The sequence below is a fragment of the Psittacula echo genome (genome assembly GCF_963264785.1).
Source record: "Psittacula echo genome assembly, chromosome: 14".
NCBI classification, from domain to species: domain Eukaryota; kingdom Metazoa; phylum Chordata; class Aves; order Psittaciformes; family Psittacidae; genus Psittacula; species Psittacula echo.
Window position 1 is genome coordinate 9,206,725 of NC_137750.1, and position 25,403 is coordinate 9,232,127.

Here is a 25,403-nt window from a genome sequence, read left to right on the forward strand (position 1 = left end):
CCCACGTGGCCCCATGGTAACATGGGCAAGCACACTCTGCACTTGAGCTGGGCCAGAAAGCTGCCATGAGCATCCTGCTGCCTGGTGGCAGGGGTCTGGGAAGCTTTAAGGGCTGTGAGCAGTTAATGCTGTGTTGAGTTTCCAAGGGTTTCCTTGAAAGATGAGACCTGCAGCCTCCCCCACTTTCCTCCCTGGGAACAGGAGGTGACCATCTGGTAGCAGTTTAGAGAAAGGCAGCGCTCTCAAACGGTACCATTGTATGGTGTGAAATAACAGGGGCCTGCCTGCCCCGCTCCCATAAGGCTCTTATGTGTTGGAAAACCCAAGACCAGCTTTCCGTGCCTAAGCAAGCAAGCAAATGTAACCCTGGGGTCACAGCACCACGTGAGGGGCAGGGGATGCTTAATGGGAAGCAGTTGGGTGCTGTGGCCATGGTGAAGCCTCAGGCTCCGGTTGTGAAGCAGGTCCCGGAGGAGGCAGCATCCCTCACAGTTTATTTTGGTCTCCTCCTGAGCTCTGTGCATAGAGGTTTCCTTGTATAAAGCATCCCCTTTACTGTTCCTTGGGTATTCCATTTAAAAAGGGAAGAAAGAAGGAGCAGATGTTCCCTCCTTGACCCTTCCTGGGTTCCATGGGGTGCCTGGAACTGCTCTGTGGAGTGGGATGAGCTGTGGTGGATGGCATGCTGTGTAACCCTGCTGCTTCCCACCAGGAGGTGTAGAGCCCTTGGGCAGGAGCCAGGGCTCTCCATGGCATCTAGGCACCTCTTGGCTTGACTGGGACCCCCAAGGAGGGACTCGCCTTCTGGGAGAGGAGCATGTAGATAGGAGGCCTTGGCCGTGAGTTGCTTGGTTGTGACTCCTCTGGAAAAATCTTGGCTGTTTTATGAGCTACTGGGATGTGAACCAGACCTCTGCCTTCTCTTCCCAATGTGTAAAATGCCTAAAGAGCAGTATTGACCTGATGGTATGTTACCTGCTGGTACCTGGCTGTGGGGTGGCTGTGAGGATGCAACGGCCACACTGTGCAGACATCTCCAGCACTGCAGCACAGACTAGAAAGAGACTGAATATTTTACTACTTCTCAAGCCCTTGTGCCTGCCTGGGGAGTGTTCAAGCTTTTCTTTCCCAAAGTGCCTGCCTGGCAGGGATCACATTCAGGTGAAGATTGTGTGTTTGCAGGAGCTGCCACCATTGTGGACAGCCAACAGAGCTGCCTGCACCCAGTGCCATCTCAGCCCGTGCCACTCTCATCTGCCAGGGCTGTGGTTGTGTGATGCTGAGCTGCTACTTCAAGAGGTTTGCAAAAGTCTGCTCCCCAAATGGACACTGCAGGGAGCATTTCCCAGCCAAGGCACAACGCTTCTGGGCAGAGATTGGCAGGGAAAGAGGTTACATCTGAAAGGAAGCACTCTGAAATCTTATTTTGGGGCTTTCTCTGCTGTGGGAGGGGAGATGCTGCCTTCAGCGATGGTGGATTGAGCCAGAGCTGCCTGAATTGGTTTGGAATCAGTTAAAAGGAAGTGGATGTTGATGGCAGCACTGTTGTGCTCACACCCCATGGTGCGTGCAGCTCCAGAGGAAGAGGAGGAAAGAGGCACCTCTGCCTCTTTCCCTGGCAGCTGCCACCGGCACCAGGCAGCTTGGTGGGGATGGGGACCAGATCAGATGCTGCTGGTGGGGATGGGGAAGCCCTGCTGGTCCTGAAAATGCCTGGGAAATTACATAATGGGGATAACCCTGCAGTGAGTCTATCCTGGGCCCTGTGTGGGGCTGGGACACCTTGGCCCAGGGTGTCAGGGACATATGGCCCCATGGGACCTAAGGCATTAGCCACAACTGCCGGGGTAGGACCCAGCACTGCGGGGTGGGAGCGGGATGCGGGCCCTGCAGCCCTGCCCTGCCTTCAGCTCCTGTTGCTGTGGATGGGCCAGCTTCCCCGCAGGAAGCCGGGAGGAGGGTCATTGGAGCAGAGGCTGTTTGCTTTCCTTTCTTGGCTCTGCGCAGGACAGGCTATTTTTAAGCTTTTTCTCTTTTTTTTGAGAGTTGCTTTGCTTCCTGAGGTCCTCCTCTCCTCTCTGTGCAAGGAGCGAGAGAGAGGCAATGGTGAGCAGAGGAGCTGCAGCCCTGCACCAAGAGGCACCACTATTGAAGGTGGCATCCCTGAGGATCATGTTTGTGACTGCAGGTCTCTGTCTCAGAGGTGGAAACACAAACTCTGTTAGTCACAGGCCCCATCCTTTCTCATGCCTGGGATGTGTGACCTTCTTCGTACTACACTGAACTCAGGGCAGGGGCCACATGTGCCAGCAGGACAAGCTGGGTACTGAAATCCCTATGCAACTAGGACATCCCATCCTGCCGTGGTGGGGAAGCTCTTAGGTTGTCTCCAGTCACATCAGTGACACTGTTGTGGAGGGAATGCCACTGCGATCCTTGTGATCTTGCTGTCAGGAGCTGCCAAGCCATTTCTGACCCTCACATGGGGTGGTAGTTCCTTGCCCAGCCCCCTGGTACTTGCTTACTGCCTGTTGGGCAGCAGCTGGCATGGCCGGATGGCTCAAGTCTCCTGTGGTGTAATCGTGGTTTTCCAGCTCTTCCTTAGGCTTTTCAAACCCCTTTGTGTCTGGGCTTTGACCTTTCTCTCCTTTCTTCAGCAGGGCCTAGAAGGACTTGGAGAAAAGCCATTTTGGATGTTGTATTTGGTCCAGCCCTTCGATAAGGCAGGGGATGGCTGTGCTCCAGAAAGACTGCTGGTGGTGTTGGGCAGGTTTACCCTGGGCTTGGGGCACTCTGAGAAGTCTGAAGTCAAAGGAAAGGGCCATGTGCAGTAGCACCAGCAGTGCCATTGAGTGACCCACCCACACCCAGGCACTGCTGCCACCATTCCTTTAGCAGTAACAAGTGGCATCAGGGGAGCTGAGATGATGGAGGTGGTTCATGCCCTGACCCCTGCAAGTTCATCCAGAGCTCATTATTGGGTCAAAAAGAAATCCCCAAACCAGTTGGTACTGAGAAATTTCCAGGGTGATTAAGGATTTCCAGGTTCATTAAGGAAAGATGCTTGACAGTGTTTCTTTTGCTATTGGGTTCCTTAAGAGCATTTTGCTTCAAACTGTTCCTCCAGATGCATTTGTCATGAGGTTATTGGGCTGCTTTGTTGAAGGGAATAACTAGAGGCCGAGCTGAAGGAGTGATGGGCAGGTTTTAAAAGCCTGATGTGGACACAACTGAGATCCCATCCATTGAGTTGCTGGCAGTGGCTGGCCAGGCTGTGTCCTTCACTGCTCTTGCCCGCCTGGTGCTGCTCGAGGCCAGGGAAAGGCTCCCCAGTAGGTTGCCCCTTCCTCTTTCTTTGTTTTCCTGCAGAATGCAAACTGGCCTTGACTGGTGCATTGTTTCAAACTTGGGATTTCAGGGAAAAAATAGCTAAAATGCCATTTTCTGCATTAAGGGTGTGATGGAGAAGGAAAATGATAGAAAAGTCTGTGCTCGAAAGCCTGAGCTCCACCTCAGTTTTAGAGACCTGAGAGTTATGGACAAGTTGGAACAGCTTGTGGGAATTTTCTGGATTAATTGTTCTGGTGGTGCTGAGAACTGAGACTTAACCTGCAGTGCACAAGATGTGCCAAGCACAGACCACAGGGCAGAGATTGCTGCAGGGAGCATCTCCTCCGCAAGAGTTTGGTGACATGGCTGGGAGAGCTCTGTGTGATTCACAGAACAGAGAAAATGGAGGAAAACCATCTCCATTTTACTTCACTGCCTTCCTCTTTCCTTCTGCCAGTGTTGGAGATGCAGGACAGACCTTCCTGTGTGGCTTGTCCAGCATGGGAGCCCCAGCTCCAGCGGTCTCTCTCCTCACCATTTCCTTTGGGAGCTGCTGCCATGGGATGGGGCCATCGCTGTCCCCAGCTCCTGCTGCCCAGGATGGGATGCAAGCGCTGCCTATCCTGCCTGGAGCAGGGGGTGGCGGGTGTCAGCAGCTGCATTTGCAATTGCTGGTGGAGCAGAGGCATGTGGACATCACCCGTCCCACCAGCTGGATACAGCTGTGCCAGGTGGCTTCTCTCCAAGGAGGATGTGTCTGAAGGATGGAGGGTCCCTCGGCCCCCTGGCCTTGCCCCAGGGGCTCAGAGCAGCCCCATGGAGCAGAGGAGATGCTCCCTGCATAGTGGCTCTTCTCCAGCTCTACCCCAGGGGTGGGTGGACATCCTGGGATGGCAGGAAGGCTGTGCTTCAGCCTCTTCCCCTTCTCGTGGTACCTGGAGTGATCTCCAGCCCAGGGCTTTAAAGGCTAAATCTTACTGATATTATCTTGCTGATGTAAAGAGTGGGTGGACTCATTACTGATGCTTGTACTGGTTGTTAGCAGCGTGGCTGTCATCACGCTGAGGCTGTCATCATGTGGCTCAGCCTTGCTTCATGGGGACTGCTTTGGGACCCTGGGGCTGTGCCTCATCCTGCCCCTACCCTGTGCCTGCCTCAGTACTGTGGGGCATGGGGGGTATGGGTAGCCTGTGGTGTTTGGATGGGATCCAGTGGTGATTCTCTGCGTTTCCCCCCCTTCCTGTGAAGTTCTGCCTTTTGTTTCCACCTGGCTCCTGGGTTTAAAGGCATCCGCTTCTTTGAAGAGGACTGGCTGGGGGACACGTGGAAGTCCAGGCATGAGCTAGGACATGGTCAGGCAGCCACTGACCCTTGACTGTGCAGCTGGGATGGGAGCATCACTCCATGGATGGAGGCTTCCTTCAGTGGTGCTTTGTGCCCGCAAGCTGAGGTCTGACACCAGTGTTCCTGCAGTTCCCACTGACATGCTCCTGGCTCGGGAGACTTGGGGGATTCTTTATATGTAGCCTGCCCAGCCAGGGAGCTCTGTGTGCTGAGGGGGACCCTTGCGATGGGCATAGCTGAATGATGGGCACTTGTCTGAGTGCTGCTTCACTGTACAGGGTGACCTGGGTGCAGCTGGGGCAGATGCTGCGCAGTGCTGGGGGTGAAGGCAGCACCATTGCCTATTCAGGTGTAAATCAGAACATCCAATCTGATGCTGCATCCATCTCTCTTTGCCTGCTAACTTCTCTGCTAGTAAAATGGGGATGATGATGTTTAGATTTTAGGATGTCCCTAAGGCACCCCAGTTGGCCTCTTCCTTGTATCGGGGTCTCGCGTCAGTGTTCTCAAAGCACTTCAGTCTTTGGCTGAGGTGATCTCTAGGTTTCTTTTTAAAGGTGTGAGCTTCTGTGGTTGACAGCTTTGGTTTTCTTGCTGCATTTAAAGTGATTTGGTGCTCTCCTGGGATTGTTTTCCTGTTCCCAACTTGGATTTTCCTGGCAGCACTCATCAAGAAGCCTGTGCTTACCTGTGCATCCTTTAGATGCAAGAGGGAAAAGGAGGTGTTAGGAGTTGAAGCAGTTGCTGCCCCCGAGTCCTGTGCTGTGCTCTGCCGTGCTGCAATGGGGTCCTCTGCTCCCCTCTCGCATGCACAGGAGGAGGGCAGGAAGGACATGGTTTGTACTCTGGAGTTGAATTTCCTTGCTCTGGTTCCAGTTTTGTTACTGGGTTTGTAACTTGTCTGAAGAGGCAGAGCCTGGCCCTCAGTCTCCACCTGCTTTAAATTGCATTATGAACCCGCAGGTGAAGGGGTAGAAATAGGATTGAGTCTCACACAGTGCCTCTAGGTTTCTCTTGAGAAGCTCAGGTGGATGGTAACTAAATTCTGAACTCCTTTTCATGTCTTTCAGCTCTGAAAAGATCTTTTGAGGTCGAGGAGGTAGATCAGTCTTCAAATTCCTCCACCCCACCACGGCGGACCCCGAACCCTCTCCTCAGGTCCACCGTATCCAGCTCCACACAGAAGTTTCAGGAACTTGGCGCCAGGAATTCGGAGCCACCCGCCCGACATGCGGACCCCACAGGCCAGAGATCACCCAAGCCCTCTCTGAGGAGAGTGGAGCTCTCCGGACCCAAACTACCTGAGCCGGTGTCCAGAAGAACGGAAATCTCCATTGACATCTCATCCAAGCAGGTGGAGAACTCCACCGCAGGGTTGTCAAGGTTTGGCCTCAAAAGAGCAGATGTGCTGGGGCACAAACCCCCCGAGCCCACCCCAAGGAGGACTGAGATCACCCTCGGCAAGCCCCAGGAACCGGGTCTCCGGAGGGTAGAAGCGCCACCATCAAAGATCCCCGAGATGCCCCAGCGAAGAGCCGAGGTGGCCAATGTTCCTGGGCCTGACACGGCCACCAAGCGTGTGGAAATTCAGGTAGCCAAGGCCACCGAGGTGCCAGCCCCACCAGCACGGCAAGTGGAGAGCTCGGAGCCTCCCCTGGCCACCCAGCCTCCCCAGGCAGAGCCAAAGCCACAGCCTGTGCTGATGGAGAGCCCACCAAAGAGAGAAGAAGGTGAGTACAGCCCCAGGCAGATGCTTGGGTGAGATGCTGGCTGAGGCTCAGAGCCCATGCGGGGATGCTGAGCATTGGGTTCTGCTCTTTCAGCTCAGGTGGTTATGCCTTTAAAGGGTGGTCTTGGATCTGTGCTCAGATGTGTCACATACACGGTTGTTATCCTTGAGTTTATCCTGGCTGAAAGAACTGTCAGTTTGAATAAAAAATGCTATCAAGCCTCTATGGAGGTTAAAAAGAAATATGCCAAAAGCCTGGGTGCTTGCAGAAGATGACAGCTCTGCCAGCTCAGGCCCCATGTGCAGCCCAACCCGCCTGCACAGCATCTAGAACAGGCTCTGAGGTGCTGGAGGGGTGGTGGTTGTGGAAATGGGATGGTTTGTTGTTCAGTGTCGGAGTGTGTGGTTGTTGTGATGCTTTGTTATTCAGTGTTGTTGCTTATGGTTGTGGGCAGAAAGCACCTCGTCATTAGGAGGAGTCAGTGTTTTCTTGGCCGTGGAGCCAAAATCTAATAACATCATGGACCAGAGCCACTATTAAACTGGAGCCCTGGCTTATATTAGCTCTCTCTTGGTTTTGATTAATCCCGTATTAAAGCCAGCTTCCCTCCCCCGCCAGCCTCATTTATTCTCCCTGATGTTTTGGACATGTCTTTTTTCCCTTCTTCTGGCCTGCTAATGATTTTTCCCATCATCCACAAGCTCTTTCCTGTGGGATGCAGCAGTTGGTTGGAGGGCACCACCTCTCACCCTTGGGTTGTGGGATGGTGTGTGGTGGCCGAACCAGGACCTGGGAGGTCCATGCCTGGCCTTGGAGCAGGACCACGCGCTCTCGTCTTGCCCTGCCGTGGGATAGTCCCTGCTCCTGCTCCACGGGCACAGCAGTTACAGGGCAGTAACGGGGTCTGTGGAGAGGCCAGGTTTTGATGTATGTGCATAGTCTAAAATCAAACCAGGGGTCAGTGGTGGAGCTGACGCTGAACCCAAGACTGAAGCGGATTTCCTCACTGTGCATGTGTATGGCTTAGGTGTGGCTTTTCTGAGCTGCGTTTTAAAGAGCAGACAAATGCCTTCAGTGAGTAGCAGGTTGGTCCATCTCCAGCTCTAAGACCCAGCCCAGTGGTGGGGTTCAGCCTGGGCCTCCCTTATGGGTTCTCTGTCCCCAGCTGCCATGTGCATGGCTCATAGGAGGCCCATCTTCTCCCTGGGGTGGGTGCTCAGCCTCGTTCGGCTGGGTTTGGGCTGCTCTGAGCTTCCCAAGCTCTGAACTGAGGACAGTTGGGCACTTTAAGAGCAAAAGACCATCTAAGCTGCTGAATCCCCCAGCTGCCCGGGGGCAGGGGCAGAGGGAGGCTCTTTGCATCCAAAGGACTCTACAAGCCCAGGACAGCTGCTGGGGGTGAGTTTTACCCCAGAGCCCAGCTGTCAAGGGCCTGCCTTGCAGAGTGAGCCAGCCCTTGCTCCTGGTACAAAAGGGGCTTTCAGTCTAAATGCCTCCAAGAAGAGCCAAGAGACCAAGTTGTAGGGGTAAGGGGGGCTCTAGCTCCTTCTCCTTTTATGTCAGTGTGCATACACAGCTCAGGGTCGCTGCCAGAGCCCACGTCCCCTTCCCAGTCATCCCCAACCTTCTCCATCACCGTAACTTGAAGTTCCCTGGGGGGCTCTTGTGCAGGACCCTGTTGCAGAGCATTCCTCTCTTGGTGCACAACACCCACCCTGGTGTGATGCTGGGTGTGTGGATGCGATCTCTCTTCGTTGCTGGGAGACCTCAGGGAGCCCTGCAGATGGATGCAGGCACACTGTTGATGCTCACTAGCTCCACTGCAGCTCTGGCCACACCACAGCCCCCTAGGTGAAAACCTGGGCTCCCTGATGCCTACAGCAGAGACAACATGTGATGTGGAGTCCTGCTCCCTCCTGCTGCTCCCAGGGTTTGGGGTACCCAAGAGATGCTTCCATGGCACTGGATGCCCCTTGATCCCGGTGCTCAGTGGCACTCCAGCACAAAGAGCTGAGCAGAGGACACAGGCAGCTGCCTGTGCTGGGACCTGCCTTCCCCAGCTGCTGCCTCAGCTGCCTTGTCCTTAACCCCTTGTCCCACTGCTGGAGGTATGCAGGAGAGTGTGTTGTACAGGAAGAGGCAGGTGGGAGGAGAAGGGCAATAGCAGAGCTTGGCAGCTCAGAGAAAACCACAAAGGAAAGGAGTAATTATAGCACTGAGCTTCATTAGAGCGGTGCGGCTGGTGGCGTGGGCTGAGCCTGCTCCAGAGCCATGGTTCTCAAGGTGGAGGAGGGCAGGAGGTGTCTTCATGGGGCAGAAGAGCAAGAAATACTCCTCCCCATCCCTGTTCTTCATCCCCTGTGCTCCCTGGGGAGCCCTGCCTGTGCTTTTGGAGGTTTAACATGAAGTTGGGCCCTTGGTGATAGGGAGATATGGGACAGAGATGTGAATCATGGATGTGATGTACCAGCACACCAGCAGAGCTGGACTTCATGTCCCCATGGTGGCTGGTGTGCTGCCCAGCTGGGACAAGGAGATGTGATGGGATGGCCAGGCAATGGAGACTGGTACAGTCAGAGTCATCCAGAGAAATGGGAGCAGGGTTGTGCAGTGGCTGTAGGCAAGGGGGGAATATGCAAAAGGCAGAAAGAGGCAGAAGTAACTGAAAATAAACATGAAGTAGAAGGTGAGGGGAGGTGCTGGTTGTGACCCACAGCCCTGGGCACTGCAAGAGTCTCTTCAGTGGGTAGAATTTACCAAAGTTCTGCCTGGCAGCTGGGTCCTGCTTTGGTGACCCTGCCTGGTGCTGCAGCCATCAGGTGCTGGCTTGCTTAGCCCCCATCACCTCCTGCTTCTGACCCTCTTCTTCCTCCTTGGTTGTTCTGGAGCAGCAGCTTTGTCTGGGGTGTCCCTCATGGCTCCGGGCAGGACGGCAGCCCCACAGGTCTGCTTTCCATTGTGTGCTGCTAAGCAAGGAGAGGAAAAGGGAATCATTTTGGGAGCAGCAATACTTCATCCAGATACATCCAATGGCCCTTCACAAAGGAGGGATGTTGAGGCTTCTCCCCAGCTGGATGCAGGACAGATGAATCCTCAGAAAGAGCCTCACTGGGTCCATCGTGGCTGATCCTGCTTCAGCATCCCCTTCCGCTGGTGCCTCCTGTTGCTGATGCTGGTGTTGTGCATGTATGGTTGAATATTTGCTCTTCTGTTGCTCCTCATGCCTTGCAGTGTGATGGTGGTCAGGGTTGAGAAGTGGTGGCACAAACGCTTTTAGTCCTAGATGAGTTAAAGTTTTCCACTTTGGTTTAATAGTTCCTCTCTGCTCCCCCCCAGTCTGAACCTGTTTGTGTTTGTGGGGCAGGCTCAGTTCAGGTGATGGTTTAGAAACAACCCCAGATGAGGAGTGAAAGGTGCTTTGACCCAATGATCCTTTTTCTCTCCTCACAGTCTGCCGTGGTCACGTTGCTCAGCACCCTGGGGACAGCGTGCTGCAGCGAGGTGAGCTCTTCACCACATCTGCTGCCTGCTCCTGCCCTCGCTCCCTTGTCCTGCTCTTGGCAGCTGGTAGGGCCACAGTTCTCCCTCGCAGTCCTTTCTTGCAAGGATGCTCTGGGACTTGTTCAGATAAATCAAAGGAGATACAATGAATAATGGGAACGTTCACCTAAAACACAGTCTTGACTTTCCTCTCCAAAAGCTGTGTCCCACCGTGGTGATGTGCAAAAACTGAACCATCTCTGAGCTTTCAGCTTTTTTGGAGTCTTTGTCCCATCGCTGCCTGATGCTCTCCTTTGGCACAGCCATGCAGGGTGCCAGGTGCCCCTTAAAAAGCAGTAAGGGCCTTCCTCCTACTTGACTGCAGAACAAGCAGGGTGACATCAGGGAAGTGAAACAATTCACCTTCTCTTTATTGCAATTACAATTCAACTCTTTTCTTTCCAGCCTGTGAGGGTGATGGGGCTGGACTGCCTTGCTGGAGCTGGGGTTAGAGGGATTTGGCTGACTGTTAACACAGCAACACTCCCCACAGTGAACGAAGAGGCCAGGGCTGAGTGGAGATGCAGTGAGTAATCATTTCCAGCTCCTCAGGCTGCACTGCAATTTAACTGTACAAAAAGATTAAAGCTGTAGGGAAACATTTCCTTAAAACCAGCTGATACATTTGGGCCAGATTACGGGTAGTCTTGTTCTTGTTGTTGTTGTTTTTAATTGGGAAGTGCCTGCAGCCCAAGATACCAAATGGAGAAGCTGAGTGGGAAGCACAGAGTCCCAGTTTGGGAACTCAAGGGCCAAAAATGAGATAATGTGGAAAATGGAGATCTGCAGCACCAGTGACTTGGAATGAAGGAGCGTGCATGGGGAGACGACCGTGTCCCATCGCGGGGACACTGCCTGATAAGGGATGCTGTATGCATGGCCACCTGCCCTAGGGAGGAGAGTGGAGGGGACTGGGTGCTTTCTGCTTTCCCCTTCCCACCGTGTGCTCAGTTCCTGTCCTTGCAGGCAGCTCGGTTCCTTCTGGGGTGATTTTGGGCACTGTGGATGTCAGGAAGCGGTGGTACTTCTGCTGCACATCTTTGCCCTTCAGGAATGCTGTTCCCAAGCTCATTCCATTGTGTTCAGCTCTGGTCACATTGGCATTCTTTTCGTCTGTGTGGGCACAGTTCATGTGGATGCCATCAGGATTTGTGTGGGTGCTGCAGCCTCAGTGCAGGCAGCCAGAGGTGCAGTCACATGGAGAATTCATTTGCCCTGTTGGAAGTCCCTGAGGGCTCATAGGAAAAGCAGTGATCTCCCCAGTGGAGATTCATTATGCGAAGGAGTAGTTTCCCATAGGAAACATTACAGTTCCGACTTCCCTTCCCTACCCCATGTCGTTTGAGACCAGGAGAGGGCAAACCTAATGAATGCTAAGCTGCAGAGTCCTCCCGGCACTGTGCTGAACAACCTGGCAGGTCTCTTCCATGGCTAGGTTGGGTCTGAGGGCTTGGTTTTGCATCCATGGCACTGCTTCCTGAAGCTTGCAGGAAACACCTCGGACTGAACTTGTCTCCGTAGAGGCCAAAGCCTCCTGTTCCCAGCAGAAAGTGATGAGCTGCAGGCTGGTGGGGTCTGTGCTGGGGTGAGGAGGAGGACCCTCCTGGCTCTGCACCTCCCTCCATGCAGCCTGGGACAGCCACTGGGCAGAGAGGTGCCTGTGCTGCACTGAGAACACAAGAGAGCACTGCTGCCTGCTGTTGGATTTATGTACGGGTGAGTGATGCTGGCAGGCGATGGGAGATGCAGCCCTGGCTGAGGGTGGCGTGTACGAGCCAGACCCAAGAGTTTCTCTGTTTATCTTGTGGTATTTGCATGTCTGGAGCCCATGGCAGTCGTGCTGGGGAGCATGCTCCCTGCCCATCAGCTCCTTTGGCATCCTCAAGCTTTCTCACATTTAGTTTAATCATCCTACAGGCTGATAAGGCAAATAAAATCTGTTATCTTGACAAAGATAAAACAAAGAGTTTGCTTTGATCTCCTGCAGTAAGGCCTGGCCACTCTTTTTGTGACTTCTCAGCTGTCTGCAGGGGGAGGGAAGCGATGGCAACGGTGATGAACCTTCTGCAGTTAGGAAATCAGTTTCTTCTAAACTATTTCTAGACCTCTGTCCCTGCCTGAGTGTTTCTGTTGGCCAGTGGTTGAAGGGACACCATAGGCTGGGTACAGTGCCAATTCTGTAAACTGTGTAAGAGGACTTGAGAAGCTAAATTGAGATTAGAGAGAGATAACTTTGTTTTGAGAAGATCAAACGTTGTTGTGAGCAAAGAAGATAACGTGACAGCAAGCCAGTTGTGTTCTTTACTCCTCCAGCAAACAAACAGGCACACAGGCACTTTTGTATTGTCCAAGATGCTGCAACGAAGCTGAAGTGGATGTGGCTATAAATGGAAGAAGCAGCTGGTCTTGGCTTGCAGCCTGTACTCAGACTTCTTTGGGCCCAGTTTTTCTTGCATCTGTTACAGGTTTTAAAGGAGGGACTTGGGGAGAAGGCTGCTCTCCTTCGGGTTAGTTGAATTTGGGCCTTTTGTTTTGTCAGTCTTCTGGATGGGGCTCTGTGAAGGAGTGCCCTGGGTTTCTGGAAGGTCACATGCATGAATACTTTACTCGTGAATTCTTTCATTTCATCTTAGCATGAAGACAGCAGTAGCCGTATTGAGAGACAAAGCTGGACCGAAGGGTTTGCTCCAAACCATTTTGCAGACAACAAAACTTTGCAGATGTTTCTGCATTTATAAAAAGCAGATAATCTTAACAAGCTGCCTGAGGTTGCTGTGCCAGCCCAGGAGTGCCAGTGTGGGGATTCTCAGTTCCTTGGCTCCTCCTTGCCTTGTGTTGTCTGCAGTTTCTTCTGCGTGGAAGCAGTGGGTTGGATTTTGCATAGCAAAGGCAGTTTGTGCAGCAGGAATGAAGAATGACTGAAATGCAGCATCTTTCATCACGGAGTTCAAAGCTGGTTGATGCTCTAGCAAATATGAGCATAACCTCAGATTTATGTTTAGCTTTTCAACCCAAGAGACAGTGTCCAGGCCAAGTCTGAGCTGGGTGGTCCTACCAGCCCCTTGGTGTTCTCTGCATTCTGGGTCTGCAGAGGCTCTCTGTGGTGCAGCACTTGCATGGCTGGTATTTCCAAGGGTCCAAAAACATTTGGTGGGAGCTGAGCTCCAACCTCCTTTTGCTTCTCTGTGAACTCAACCTTTGCCTGTCTGTGAGCAAAACCTTTTGTAGCGAATGCTCCCAATGGATCCCTTGCACGTGGCTTCAGCCATACATACTACGTGGTGTTCACCCTGTCTTGCTTGAAGTGTCAGCACTTGAACTAGTCATCTGGATGTCCCCCATAGGCTGGTGGGAATTGTGTCCTTCAAGGGTTTTTCTCTGCTGAATGTAAAGAGAGCCCATGCAAGCAGTTCAGCTGGGGACGTCTCCAGTTGGGCCAAATGTTACCCTCCTGTATTATTTCCAGAGCCAAAAAGATGGAGGTGGAAAGGGATGCTGCAGCAGGGCAGAACTGTGCAACACACTAATGCCTTGTTACCAGTCATGCTTGACAGCCCCCAGCAAACCTGGTCCCCTTGTGTCAGCTTGTTCTGCAAACAGGTCATTGGGGACAATTATTTACTTTAAAGTGAACGGCTCAGACTGTCTTTGATGCTTATCATAGTACTTAAAAGTTTTTATGATGACTCTGTCTTTCCCCCTTCTCTTTCTCTCCTGCTGTGCGTGGAGCGGAACAGACATTCCTTCCCTCTCTCAAAGCAAAGCTCAGTTTGGGGAGATCTCAAGGCGGGAAGATTAGATGGGAATCTGAAAGGGTATGGTGTCTAGGAGGAGAGGGCAGTGATAAAAGTTAATGATAGATAAGCTGTTAAAAGGAGCTTTCCCCATTACAACTGTATGGTAGGACACAAGTTTTTTGTAGAGCTTTCAACTCGAGCTTGATTGCACCTGGAGTGTATTTCATGTGTGATGGGTAGATCTGGAGGGCTGCTGCGGATATTGCCCTACCCAGCATTGGCTGGAGCCCCCGCCTGTGCTTCCCCTGCATGTTACGGCTCTGGATGCGAATTCTTGTTCACTATCTGTGTTATTTGCTCTGATCTGGGAGGTTGTGCTGCTTTCTGCTGAGGTACTGAGGTGATGGTGTCCTCTGAACCCTTCTCTGCCGCTCTGGCACATGGAAGTACAGGATGAGTCACTGGTTACAGTCTCAGAGGGAATGAATGCACGGCTAAATGCCATAACATAAACAGCATAGGGGTGCTGTTGTTCTTCGCACATGTCACATACTTGGGGTGTTCACTGGCAACTCACTCCCATCTGTAGTGGATACAAGTTCAGGGGCCTAGAGACAGAAAACCACTGAGGAGATAACAAAATGTTGGATGGCAGAAGAGCTGAGTCAGGATCCTGCCTTTGCCATTCATATTCTCATTGTCCTGTGCGAATGTCCCTTCCCACTCCAGTTTCTCATTTTCTAACAAGGAGCTGGTGCATGCAGCAAGATGCTTCAGGTTCAGTCCTTGCACTGAGTCCTTTCTTCTTGGAGGTTCAGCTGGTGGTAAGAACATTGCTGATCCTGGTCACAGCGGTGAAGTTGTGGAGAATGGGGTAAGCTGCTCTGTCCAGCTTACTGGAGTGGCTCTACAAAGAGAGAGCTCCCCAGCTGTCCACAAGGAGAGGGAGGGTATCAAATGGTTCCTACATCAAAACCATCTCCAATCTACTCTGCTCTTCAGTCTGCTTTCTCCTAAATTTGAAAAACCTGTAGTTTGGAGGAGGGAAAAAACCGATTTGGAAGGCAAACTTTGGATGTGTGGGGAGCAGATGTGGGGATGGATGCTGCCTCCTGATTTATGAGTGATGGAGACTGCTGACACTGAGGGAGGTGGAGCGGGCACTGCTAGGGTGTTTGCATACTCTTTGCTTCATGTCCTCCTCCTCTGCCTTCATCTTGTGCAGATAGGAAGGAGAATAGAGATTACCTTGGAGTCCAGATTTGTCCTGGGAAAAAAGGAGTAGATCTGAGCAGCTTTTCTGATAAAACATAGTTGTTTAGACAAACTCTGGCTGAACCCGCTTCCTCCTGCAGCCCAACGCGCAGATAAATGGGGTGGAAGTGGGAGGCCAAGTTCACAGGCTGCTGAGGCTCTCCCTGAGGTCACACCACCCCCAGAATCCCCCGTCCACCCCTTTTGGTGGCCTTGGAGAGAAGATGAGAGGACACAGTCGAGTGCTGAGGATGCTGCCCAGGCTTTAGGTAGTTCAATGCAGAGATGTTGGTAACACAACACATCAGTGCTGGGAGACTCGGGTGGTCCTGGAGGGCACCGTTAGATCCATCATGGCTCATTGGCAGAGGATGGATTCTTCTGCTGCCTGTTGCTTTGTGGGAGGTGAATTTGCTCCTGCCACGCTCTCTCCAGGCCTGGGGTCCTGGCTGGGCAGAGCCATGCCCCAGATTCATTTTGTTTGGACTGGAAATGGGGAGACAAGCAGGATGTGGGTGGGATGTGGCCACAGGAGAGGTGTTGTCATGCCCTGTGTGGCTCCTATGGAGGTCTCCGGGAATCAGATGAAATCTGAGATCCTGCTGTAATGCTGATGTTCCTCCCACTATCCCTCAGGGAAGCGGTCCTCTTTGCCCTACTTTGTGTAGTAAATACAAGTTTATTTACAGCCCAGAAACTCTTGCCCTGAGGCTGGGAGGTGAAGGGTTCCTGTGCGATCCTGAAGGAGCTCTGGGGTTTCCTCTCTGCTTTGTGGCTTCAGTTCTTGGGCAGAAAAGTCTTGCAAAGGAGCAGCTCTGTGGGTGGGAGCTCAGTGAAACTGAGGCCTTTGAATGGGCCCTGGGGCTTGGCTTTATTTCCCTGTAGCAAGGACACGAGTCCATGCATGTCACCTGGAGAAGAAGAGCTGTGAGGAGATAACCAGTGCCCACGTGTGACACGTGAAGCAGCCAGGGACAGCAGCAGGTGATGGGCTGCCATCCACCTCCCTCCTTCCTTGATCCCAGCATCTCCCCACTGCCCAAGTTTGCCTTGGACCCTGGGGGGGTTTGTTCTCTTTTCTCGTGTTGGGCTGAAGGGGTCCTCTTCTCTGGAAAAGGGGCTCTCGGGAATGCTGCACAGGGCTGGACCCTTCCTCTGCACACAGGACCTCATGTGGAGGAAGAAAGGACGTGGCTGAGAGGGTGTTGGGATGGGACTGAGCTCCCCTGACCTGGCTCTTTGGGGTTTCCAGCTCTGCCCTGGCACAGCCCAAAGCTGCTCTGCGGAGCTTCAGGGAATGAGCATTTGGTTTTTCCACTCGGAGGAGTGGGAAGGGTCTCTTTGGGGTTGTTTCAACCCATTTGTGGAACAGGCAGTCTGTGAGATGCTTGTTTGAAGAATGAGCAAACCAAAGCCAACATTTGGGTTCGTCTGCAAGAGCAAAGCTGGGAAAGCCTCAGACCGTGGACTGCAGAGACAAGGGGGACGTGGCTGTGGCTTTGTGCTGGGGACCAGCGCTGTGTCCCTTGGGGGGACACAGAGAACATTGAGTTTATCCTGTTCCTTCTCATTTTTACACATGCACAATTAATTCTTTTCTTACTGTCTATGGCAATATTTATTTTACTGCTCTGGGGCAGCAGGGACTGGGGAGAGGTTTCACAAACTGAGTTTTCCCTCTACAAACCCCTCCTCTGATCTCACGCTTCCAGCTGCCAGCTTGGTGTTAAAACAGCTTGCATCCAGGCTTGAAAGTATTTGAAGGGCAGAGCAATGCCTTGCAGGAAATGGCTTAAGCTTCCTGCTCCCAAGATGGTGTGAGTGTTAAAACAGAATGGGAGAAATATTAGACATCCTACATCCGGCACGGCAGAGGAGGGCGACCCTGGGGTGATGTGATGGAAAGCCTGGACCCCTCCAGCTGGCTGCGCCTGGCAGCTTCCTGCAGGATGAGGGGCCCTGACTGTGCCCCCTGGCCCCATCCCCTTGGTTTTGTAGGGGAAAAATGGGCAAATTGTTTCCTGCCCCACTGGGCTTTGCTGTGTTTTGGTTTTGTGGGAAATGTGTGGGGAGAGCTGGTCAAAGGTGGGGGGCAAAATGTCAGTGGAGGGAGTTTCCAGCAGAAAATGAGAGCTGAGAAAGCACTGGGCTTGCTGCAATGTTTGCTGCTTGCTTATCTGCCACCTCCCAGCCTGAGGTGAAAGGCAACAGTGTGAAATAGATGTTCAGGATTGGAGCTGGTTCCGTTTGTGTGAGGCTGGAGCGGGACCTTCTGCATCTGTCAGCGGAAACCACTTTGACTTTATTGGCTTAATCAGAGGCAACTTCATTCTTCTGGCCCAGATGATTTCCCACTTCGTGCTGGCTGAGCACCATCTACCTGGCCAGGCAGGGAATAGCAGCCGGATGGCCAGGGCAGAGATGCGCAAGGGTAGAAGAGAAATGGGAGGATTTGTGTGCAGGCAGCAAGGAGGGGAGAAGGCAGTGGTTCTGTGGATCAGGGTGGTCCTTGCTGGAGCTCTCTGGCGGGTATCGCACCTTGAGATGTAATTCAGCTCACTGGGGACTTTTGCCCCATTATGGAAGGCATCTCCAAACCCCAGTTTGTTGGCTGGAGCATGGAGATTTAGATAGTTTTAATTGAAATGTTACCAGTTGGCTAAAAAATACCTGCGCCGTGTGGCTGCGAGCCCAAAGTTGCAGTGTAGAAAAGAGGCAGAGCAGGCAGGGTGTGGGTCAGAGCTGGTCTGAGTTCACTCGCTCTGGCTTCCTCCTAACAGTCACTGGGAAGCATAAAATTGCTCATAGTGGAAATGAGACCTCTCACACCCAATACTGGGACCTGAATCACTTTGTGAGGCGTTGTTCCAGCCCTAGGAGCAGAAGCGGAGCATGTGGGTGCCCTCTTGGGCGGGCTTACCGTGAATGGAGCATTATGCAGAGCTCTGAACATCCTCCTCCCTGGCTTTCCTCCTTGACCCTTTCTTTCCCTGCACCATTTCACATGGGAGCCTTGGCCTCTGCAGAGCGTGGATCAGGAGGGGTAAGTCCCATCCTCAGCCAAGCAGCTCTGTGCCGGGGGAGGCGGGTAGCACTGATTGCTGATGCTCAGCATGGCACATAACCCCCTAAGCCCCCAGCAGCACAGCCCTTGGCGCCAGGGATTTGGCTAGGCACACCCTGTTTGTTTTCCCAGGTTTTCCATGGGATGCTTTTCCGGGAAAAATCTTTGGCCAGCAAACTTGGGGGAGGGGAAGATGAGGCTGATTTCAATCTTCAAAGTAGTCACAGCTGGCTGAAAGCTGTGTTTGCAGCCCAGTAACACTTCAGTGGTGCCCTCTGCTCTTGCACAACATGCTGGGGCTGGTTAAAGCTCGGGGGGGTGTGTGTATGTGATCCAGCCCTGGTTCTGGCATTGCTTCCTTCAGGCAGGGCTGTGGGGGCAGGAGTGGAGGGATGGGCTGCATTAGGGCTGCTGGGCCAGCAGGGCAGATGCTGTGGCTGTTTTGGGGTATAAATACATTTATTTGCCTCAGAGCCATCCCCATTTGCCTACATGGCTGCAACACTGTGCAGGGACCAGCAGGGTGGTCATACACAATAGGGAAGGGATGAAAAGGATTTGCTGTCCCAAACGGAGCTGGGCTGAAGCCTGTTGCTGCCCTGCTCACCCTGCCCTGGAGCAAAACCTCATGGATGGAGCTGGTGAAGCAGATATCCACACAGCATCCTTGGATCCTCTGGGTGCCCTTGGGGAGGGCAGGTGGGGGGGATTTAACTGGAAAAGGAAGTATTCTTCCACAGAAGTGTCCTGGAGCCCTTCAGGCATTTCAGCATCCCCAGCCTCTGCTGAGCAGCTGTGGTGTAAGTGTGGGTCCATAGGAAGGAGCAAATGCTGCTCTGTAAATTGCTGTGTGCTTGATTTATTTTTCTTCGTCTTGTTGGCTGACCCCTGGGGCCCCCTCCCAGCCCTTCCCTCTCTGTGACAGCATCCCTGCACAGGATGAGCCCTCCTTCCCACGGCTCCCGCAGAGGGATGCAGAGCCCCAGGGCTGAAGCAGTGGGAGAGGCATGGGAAGGTTTGGGAAGAGGTTTGGAAGCAGCTGATTGAAAGGCTCTGTGTGGGGCAGAGGGCAGACCTGTACAAAGGTCTGTAGGGGGACCAAAGCTTATCATGCAGACTGCTTGATACCTGAAATGAATGGGAGATTTAGGGCCCAAGAAGTGAGTTTTAGCAAGTCTCTGTGAAACGCTGTGATCCTGCCTTGCCCACGTGTCTGCAGCCAAGTGGGTTGGGATGGGAGGGCAGGGATATCCATATCCATCATGCAGCTGGTAGAGTGGGGCTGTGCTGGACCTGCTTGCAGCCCCCGAGGGCTAAACACAGCACCCAACCCTCAAAAGGGCAAAGACCGAAAGAGCTTGGCCTGGCCAAGCTGTCACAAGTTGGTACTTGGTCCCCAAACACAAAACCTGTGAAATGGAAAGAGAATGCTTTGAATGTGCATTTCTGTTTCTTGTGCTTTAGGTTTTGCCTATTTCCTGGTCCTGGCAACCCAGAGGGCTGTTGAAGTGGTTATTTTAAGGATGCTTTCCAGAACCTCTGGGATCTGTGTGCTGCGGCTCTAGGAAGAGCCTGGTGGCATGTGGCTGCTGTTCACAGGGTGAAGGAGGGGTGCTGAGCTGGGGGGTTTTGACTCTTTTGGTAGACACAGCAATATGTGATGTATGACTGTTCTGCTCCCACCTGGAGCCAAGGTGCTTTATGCATCATTTAGGTGGAGGTCTTCCCAACAAATAAGTTGCCAGGGCCATAAAAGAGCACTGGAGCATTATGGTGGCTTCCCCCAGCCCTGCTCTTCAGCAAAGTTGTTTCCTAAAATTCCTTCCCCTTGCATGATGGAGCTGGTTTATAATGGGGGTTGGAGGAGCTAGAGTTGTCCACTGTACTGGCAGGACATGGCTTTCCTTGGGTAGAAGGCTTTGCCTTGGTGGGGTTGGAGGCACAGCTGGTTTCCCCATTGCTCTTCATCTGAAAATACCAGTTTGTATTGCTGCCCTTGCTTGAATGATCCCAAACTCTGGATCTGGGGGTCTGTTCTTGGAGCCCTCAGTGATGCTTTTCCTTTAGGACCAAAAATATGACTGATGGTCGGTGCCCCAAGAGTGCTCCTACTAGGGAGCTGTGGGGATGTCGGGGGACCTGGGCCCCTGTGCAGTGCTCTCTGTTCTTGGCTACAGGAGGGTGTCAGAAACAAGTGCTGTATCCTGCAGGGCTGAAAACCTCAAAATGAATGGGGATGTGACCTTTAAGAGAGCGAAACCACTGCATTATCTGCAGCTCATTGCTTGGGGAGGAGGGTGGCTCTGAGGGGAGCTTGGGTTGCTGTGGGGCTGCTTTCATGAGGTGATGGGGCTCAGCTTAGTGGCCAGTTTGTGCTGCTCATGTTGAGATGAGGGTTTGAGAAGCTGGTGGGGAGGGTGGCACTGGTGCATTGGAGCCAGGGATGCATGTTGCTGTGGGTCAGCAGGTGCTGCCTCCCCTCCTTGTGTACCCATGGGGACCCAGTGGGACTTACAGTCTGGAGCATCCCCTTAACCACATTCTCCAGTCCTTGTGGGAAATGGAGACAAGGCCGGAGGGGGACATTTAGTGTCCTGCAAGTTTGCGTCCAGGAGAGTGGTGATCTTGATCTTTGTACACATAATGATCATAGAGTGATGGTGAGACCTGGGTGCGGGTGCTGAGAGCTTCGTTTCCCGCTTGATGTGATCATGGTGCAGGTGTGCTCCTAAACATCTGAAAAATTGGTGCATATATATATATATATATATATATATATATACACACGCTGAAATCTCTTGAGGAGTGTTACAGCCTAATTGGAGTTAGGTGCCTAAATTCCTTTTTGGATGTATGTCTTGGCTCTTCTTAGCACTGCCCCATCACAGGATGCGGAAGAGCATCAAAACCCAAGATGTGCCCTGTCATGCGGGGTGAGGTGAGGGAGGAAGGGGCTGGAAGTGGCATTATCAGTCTTTAGAGAGCCTCAGGGCCTGCCTTAATGTTGCAGTGATGCTGGAGGAATTAACAGTAACCTCATGTTACTGTTACTTCTGTATTCAGTAGGAAGTGTTTCTTCAAACAGTGGATTACGATTAGGACATCTCAGCTCCAGGACTGCCACCCCACCTTTCCTATTCCTTTCTCCAGCAACTAAGCAGCTTGAATCCATCCAGCCCATCATCCAAACTCCTCCTGAAGCTACAGGATGTCCTGTGAGATTACTGAGCACTTGAATGAGGGGCTTTCTTGGCTTGGCAGAGGCTGAGCAGACCCTAGAGAGCTCCCGTGCTGGGGGAAGAGCCCATTGCCAAGTCGTAGGAGGAATTCCCACGTTTCTGTTCCTTCCTGTTGGCTGCCAAACACTTGTCCTGTCCGCGAAAGCTTATGTATTTGATTGGATTTAACCTTTGTTCAAAGAAGTGAGTAACAGAGATCTTTTACTTCTGGTTTCTGGGTGTAAATTCACAATTCAGCAATAGTTTTGTATGTGCATCACGATTCTGTGGTGGGGAAAGCTGGAGGAGAGACAGAGTGACTTCGCTTGGGTGAAGTCCTTTATAGCAGAACTGGAAGCCTGCAGAGCAGTTACCCTTCCTTCCTGCTCTAATGAACCCCCAAACCAGGCTTTAAGTGTCAGCCAGGCCTTACCATTTCAGTAGGAGCACAAAGGCAGCCCCATGGGATGTGGGATTTCCCACGCACTGCAGGTCCTGCCCGAATGCATGGACACACACATGCTCCTGCCAGCAGCAAGCCTGCCTGGCTCTAAAAGCAGGGAGCAATGGAGTGCCAGGGAAGGGAAATGCTGCTTTTTGTTGCTTCTTTTCATGCCTACAGCAGAAGGCACAGCAGGTGCTATTTTTTTTGTGCCCTGGACCCTCTTTTTATCCTCTGGTTCATCTCCTATGGTATGAGTCCAGCACTAGGGATTGCCACCAGTCACATAACCAACAGCACCCAGTGCTGTCAAAGTGGTGTGTGAACCATGACCTGGCTACCTCTGTGTTGTTAAGTATGAGGATGACCTGGTTTGGGAAACCTGAGGATAACCCAAACTTCAGCTGCAAGCTCCCAAACCAGGCAAAGAAGAAAACAGAAAACCAGCAAGTTCTGGGACTGTGTGAATTCATTTTCTGAGGCCATCAGCATGTGTGGGATCAGCCTGCAGCCAGGAAGAAACCAGGTAAAGGAAAGAGGTCTCTGAAATCCCATGGCAAGGTTTTTGGGCATCACACAGTTCTACCATGTTGAAGATGCTCCAGCAAATTCCCTCCTGATGTTATCTGCTGGTTGGGCCCCTCTGTGCTCACAGAGCTGCAGGGAGACTTTGCCACAGCTCGGCACAGTGATGTGCTCCCCCTCCTAGAGCAAGCATTGAGTTGTGCCACACAGGAGATGGCCAGGTCACCGGGCTCAGTTCCACAAGCTGTGAACAGATGCATCCCATCACCTGGCATCCCACAGTGAGCCAGGAGAAGTCATCCTGTTTGATGTCAGCCGTATGGCAGGGCACTGTGTGACCTCCGCAAAGCTGAATGACCCATCTCCAATGTGATAGGATTTGGTTTTAATTAGACAGACACCCATGTAGGTGACCCTGGGGCACTCCTCCCATCTGGCAGCCCCATAGGGATGGGAAGGAGCTTCTGAAAGAGTGAGGAGCTTGGTTGCTTTAGGAGTGGGATTGCAGTGGTCCCCTGGGGAAGCAGTGTGGAGAGATTGAACCTTTTGTAAGGGTTTGCTGTTCCTTTACCAGCAATTCCTTCCTGGAGCTGAAGCTCCAGGGAAGCAGAAGAGGCAGGGGCAAAACTGAAGTCTTTTTTTGGCTGTGAACACGTGGAAGTCAGAGGTTCGTGACCCACTGAAGAACAGGAATTGGTAATTGCTTCCAAAATGACAAGCTGTTGACTAGAAGAAGTGCAGGCCTATGGCTTTGCAACCAGCCCAGGGTTATGACCGGTGCCATAACCCCACAGGCTTTGTTTGCATATCTGAGTAAGTCTCTGCTCTTCCATTAGTGTCTCCTCTTAGCACTCCCCGAAAATTGCCACAAAAATTCCATCTTGGTGCAATTTAGGATATGCTTCAGCCTGCCCTGAGAACATCTGCTATCTGTGCGTCGGGTGATATTAATCACAGCGTGAACGTGGCCAAGTGTTAAACAGCAGAGCCTTCCCACCTCCCCCCTGCACATGAAGGTTGGTTCCATGTTCCAGCAATAAAATGAACCCGGCAGCCCAGGCAGGCGGGGATCTGGCAGGAACAACTGCTGTGTGGGATGAAGGGCTGAAGAACACCCCTAAGTGGGCCAAGAGCCCATGTAGTCCTATGACTCTTTGAAATCCCTGCGGTGTTTGAAGCTATTTTCTAGTCCTGCTCATCTTCTGAATCCATGGTTGTTCCTGCTGCATCTGCAACTGCTCCCTCTCCCCTGGTGCTTTGTGCTGAGGCAGTTTTGGGTGTAAATGCTGCTCCGCATTTCCAGGAAGGTAAACACCCCTCCTTTGCCCTGCTTCGCTGTGGAGATATCAAACTGCAGAGGGGTAGAGATGTTTCTCTTGTGGGGATGGAGGAAAGGAGTTGCAGAGGCTGCTGACAAATGCGCATGAATCTGCTTGCTGGGAGGGTGCTTGTGTTTTATTGTGGTTTAGCTTCAGGACGTGGCTTTCTTTAATGCTGGGCAACGGGACTGGCACAGGGAGTGTTTTTACTCCTCTTTTCCTTGGGTGACCACACGGCACACAGCAGGCAAACCCCCATCAGCACCGTGCTCTTCACTTTGCCCCCAAAGGAGAGCCCCAAGTTCCTCACTTTGTGCCTGAGTTTTTTAAAGCAAGCAATAGAACCAAAAGAGACAGCAAATAATCAAGGCTCTGTCTCCAGTGCAGTTGGCTCCCTAACCACCGAGGCTGCTCTGCTTCTAAGAGTGGCAGCCCCAGCTCTGCTGCATGGGAGGGAGGGACGGGGGGCGGATAACTCTTGCGTGGTGCCTTTGATGTTGGAGGTTTTACCCACGTTACCTAGGGAGAAACTCAAGTGCTTTTCATGTCTGGTGGTGCGGGAGGCAGGGAGCCAGGAGGGATTTGCTTTGTGAGACCTTTACAAAGGGAATTGAGCAGAACTTTGCAGAAGTTGGGGGACACTTGCTGGGGTGGCACCTGAAGTAGGTGCTGAAGCATCCTTGCCTCTTGGAGGCACCGGGCAGTGTCTGTGGTCCTCCTCATAATCCTCGGCTGAGTAAGTCTGAGCACTCCTCAGCCTTGGGGAACAAAAAGTTGTGCTGACGTCTCCATGGCCAGATCAGAGGGGAGCTGTGGAGCGGGCAAGCTGGAGCCCTGGCTGTGCAGTGAGTGCAAGGGAAGTTGAAGGGTAACAGAGATAAAAAAGAGCCGTGGCTCAGCAAGGGGAAAATACCAGGGGCATGATGAAGGCATTGACACGGGGAATGCCTTGTCAGGGCCTGTGCTGCGGGAGGAGGCAGAGCCGGCTGCACTGCCCGCTCAGGCTCGCCTGGGATGGGGATGTGCTGAGCTGAGTTTTAGGCAAGGAGTGGGAGAAGGGAGTCACAGCAGGCAGTGCTGGGTCCTGGGGTGAAAAGGAGGGGCAGCAACTCCGATGTGACCCAGGCAATGGGAGGTCCCTGGGGTGGCAGCTCCCAGTGAGCTGGGACCTCATTGCAGGCAGGCTGCCCTCACTCAGCTCCCACAGCAAAAAGGGACCCTGGCTGCTGGGGATGCCAGGTAAGGGTGCGAGTGCTGCCTGTGGAAGGGCCCGTACTGAATTTGGGAGCCCTGTCCCAGCCAGGGGTGGTTGGTTCTGGGTGTATGCATCTGTACAGGCTGTGGGGAGGGGCTGCTGCAGCCTCTCCTGCCTGGCAGCATGGGGCTCTATCAGCTTTGCTGGCTGCATTGGAGATGCTCTGGTGTTACTTCCCCTGGAAAATGCATTTCTGTGGCATTGTGGGGAGCATGTCTGCTAGTGTGAAGGAGATCTGACAGCTTGTTTTCTGCTCTGGAAGTTGGTTGTGAACTGGTAACTGATGGGGAAGGAACTGCCTGGTGTTTGATGGCCCCTTGTCCTGGCGAGCAATGGGGAAAACCCATCTCCTGAGCATCCTTGTGAGTGCTGGTGCACGGTTCGGGGCACCAGGCCAAGGACGCAGCAGGGAATTCCTCATCTCCCTGGCCCTTTTCTGTAGGTCTCACTGTTTGCGTGCAAAGTGCTCCACAAAAGCAGCCTCCTGCTCTGCCTTCTCACCCACCCAGCCCCAGTGTACACACAGCAACCCCAAAGCTGAGCTCACCCTGGGCATGCAGCAATCCCAAAGCTGAGCTGCACCCTATGCCCAGGTAATGCATCTGCATGCACGGGGGATGTGCTGTGGGTGTGCTGGAGGCACCC

At 52.8% G+C, this 25,403-nt stretch overlaps 1 protein-coding gene across 2 annotated transcripts in view; it reads left to right on the forward strand.

The window, feature by feature from the left end:
- The window catches only part of SEPTIN9 (septin 9), a gene marked incomplete at its 5' end in the record, with an annotated part of 133,312 nt that overhangs the window by 72,497 nt on the left and 35,412 nt on the right, over window positions 1–25,403 (forward strand). For both annotated transcript variants that reach the window (XM_080629684.1, XM_080629685.1), the window contains one exon: window positions 5,745–6,404. In XM_080629684.1, coding sequence (XP_080485810.1) covers window positions 5,745–6,404 — 660 coding nt within the window. The remainder of the gene's footprint in view (window positions 1–5,744; window positions 6,405–25,403) is intronic.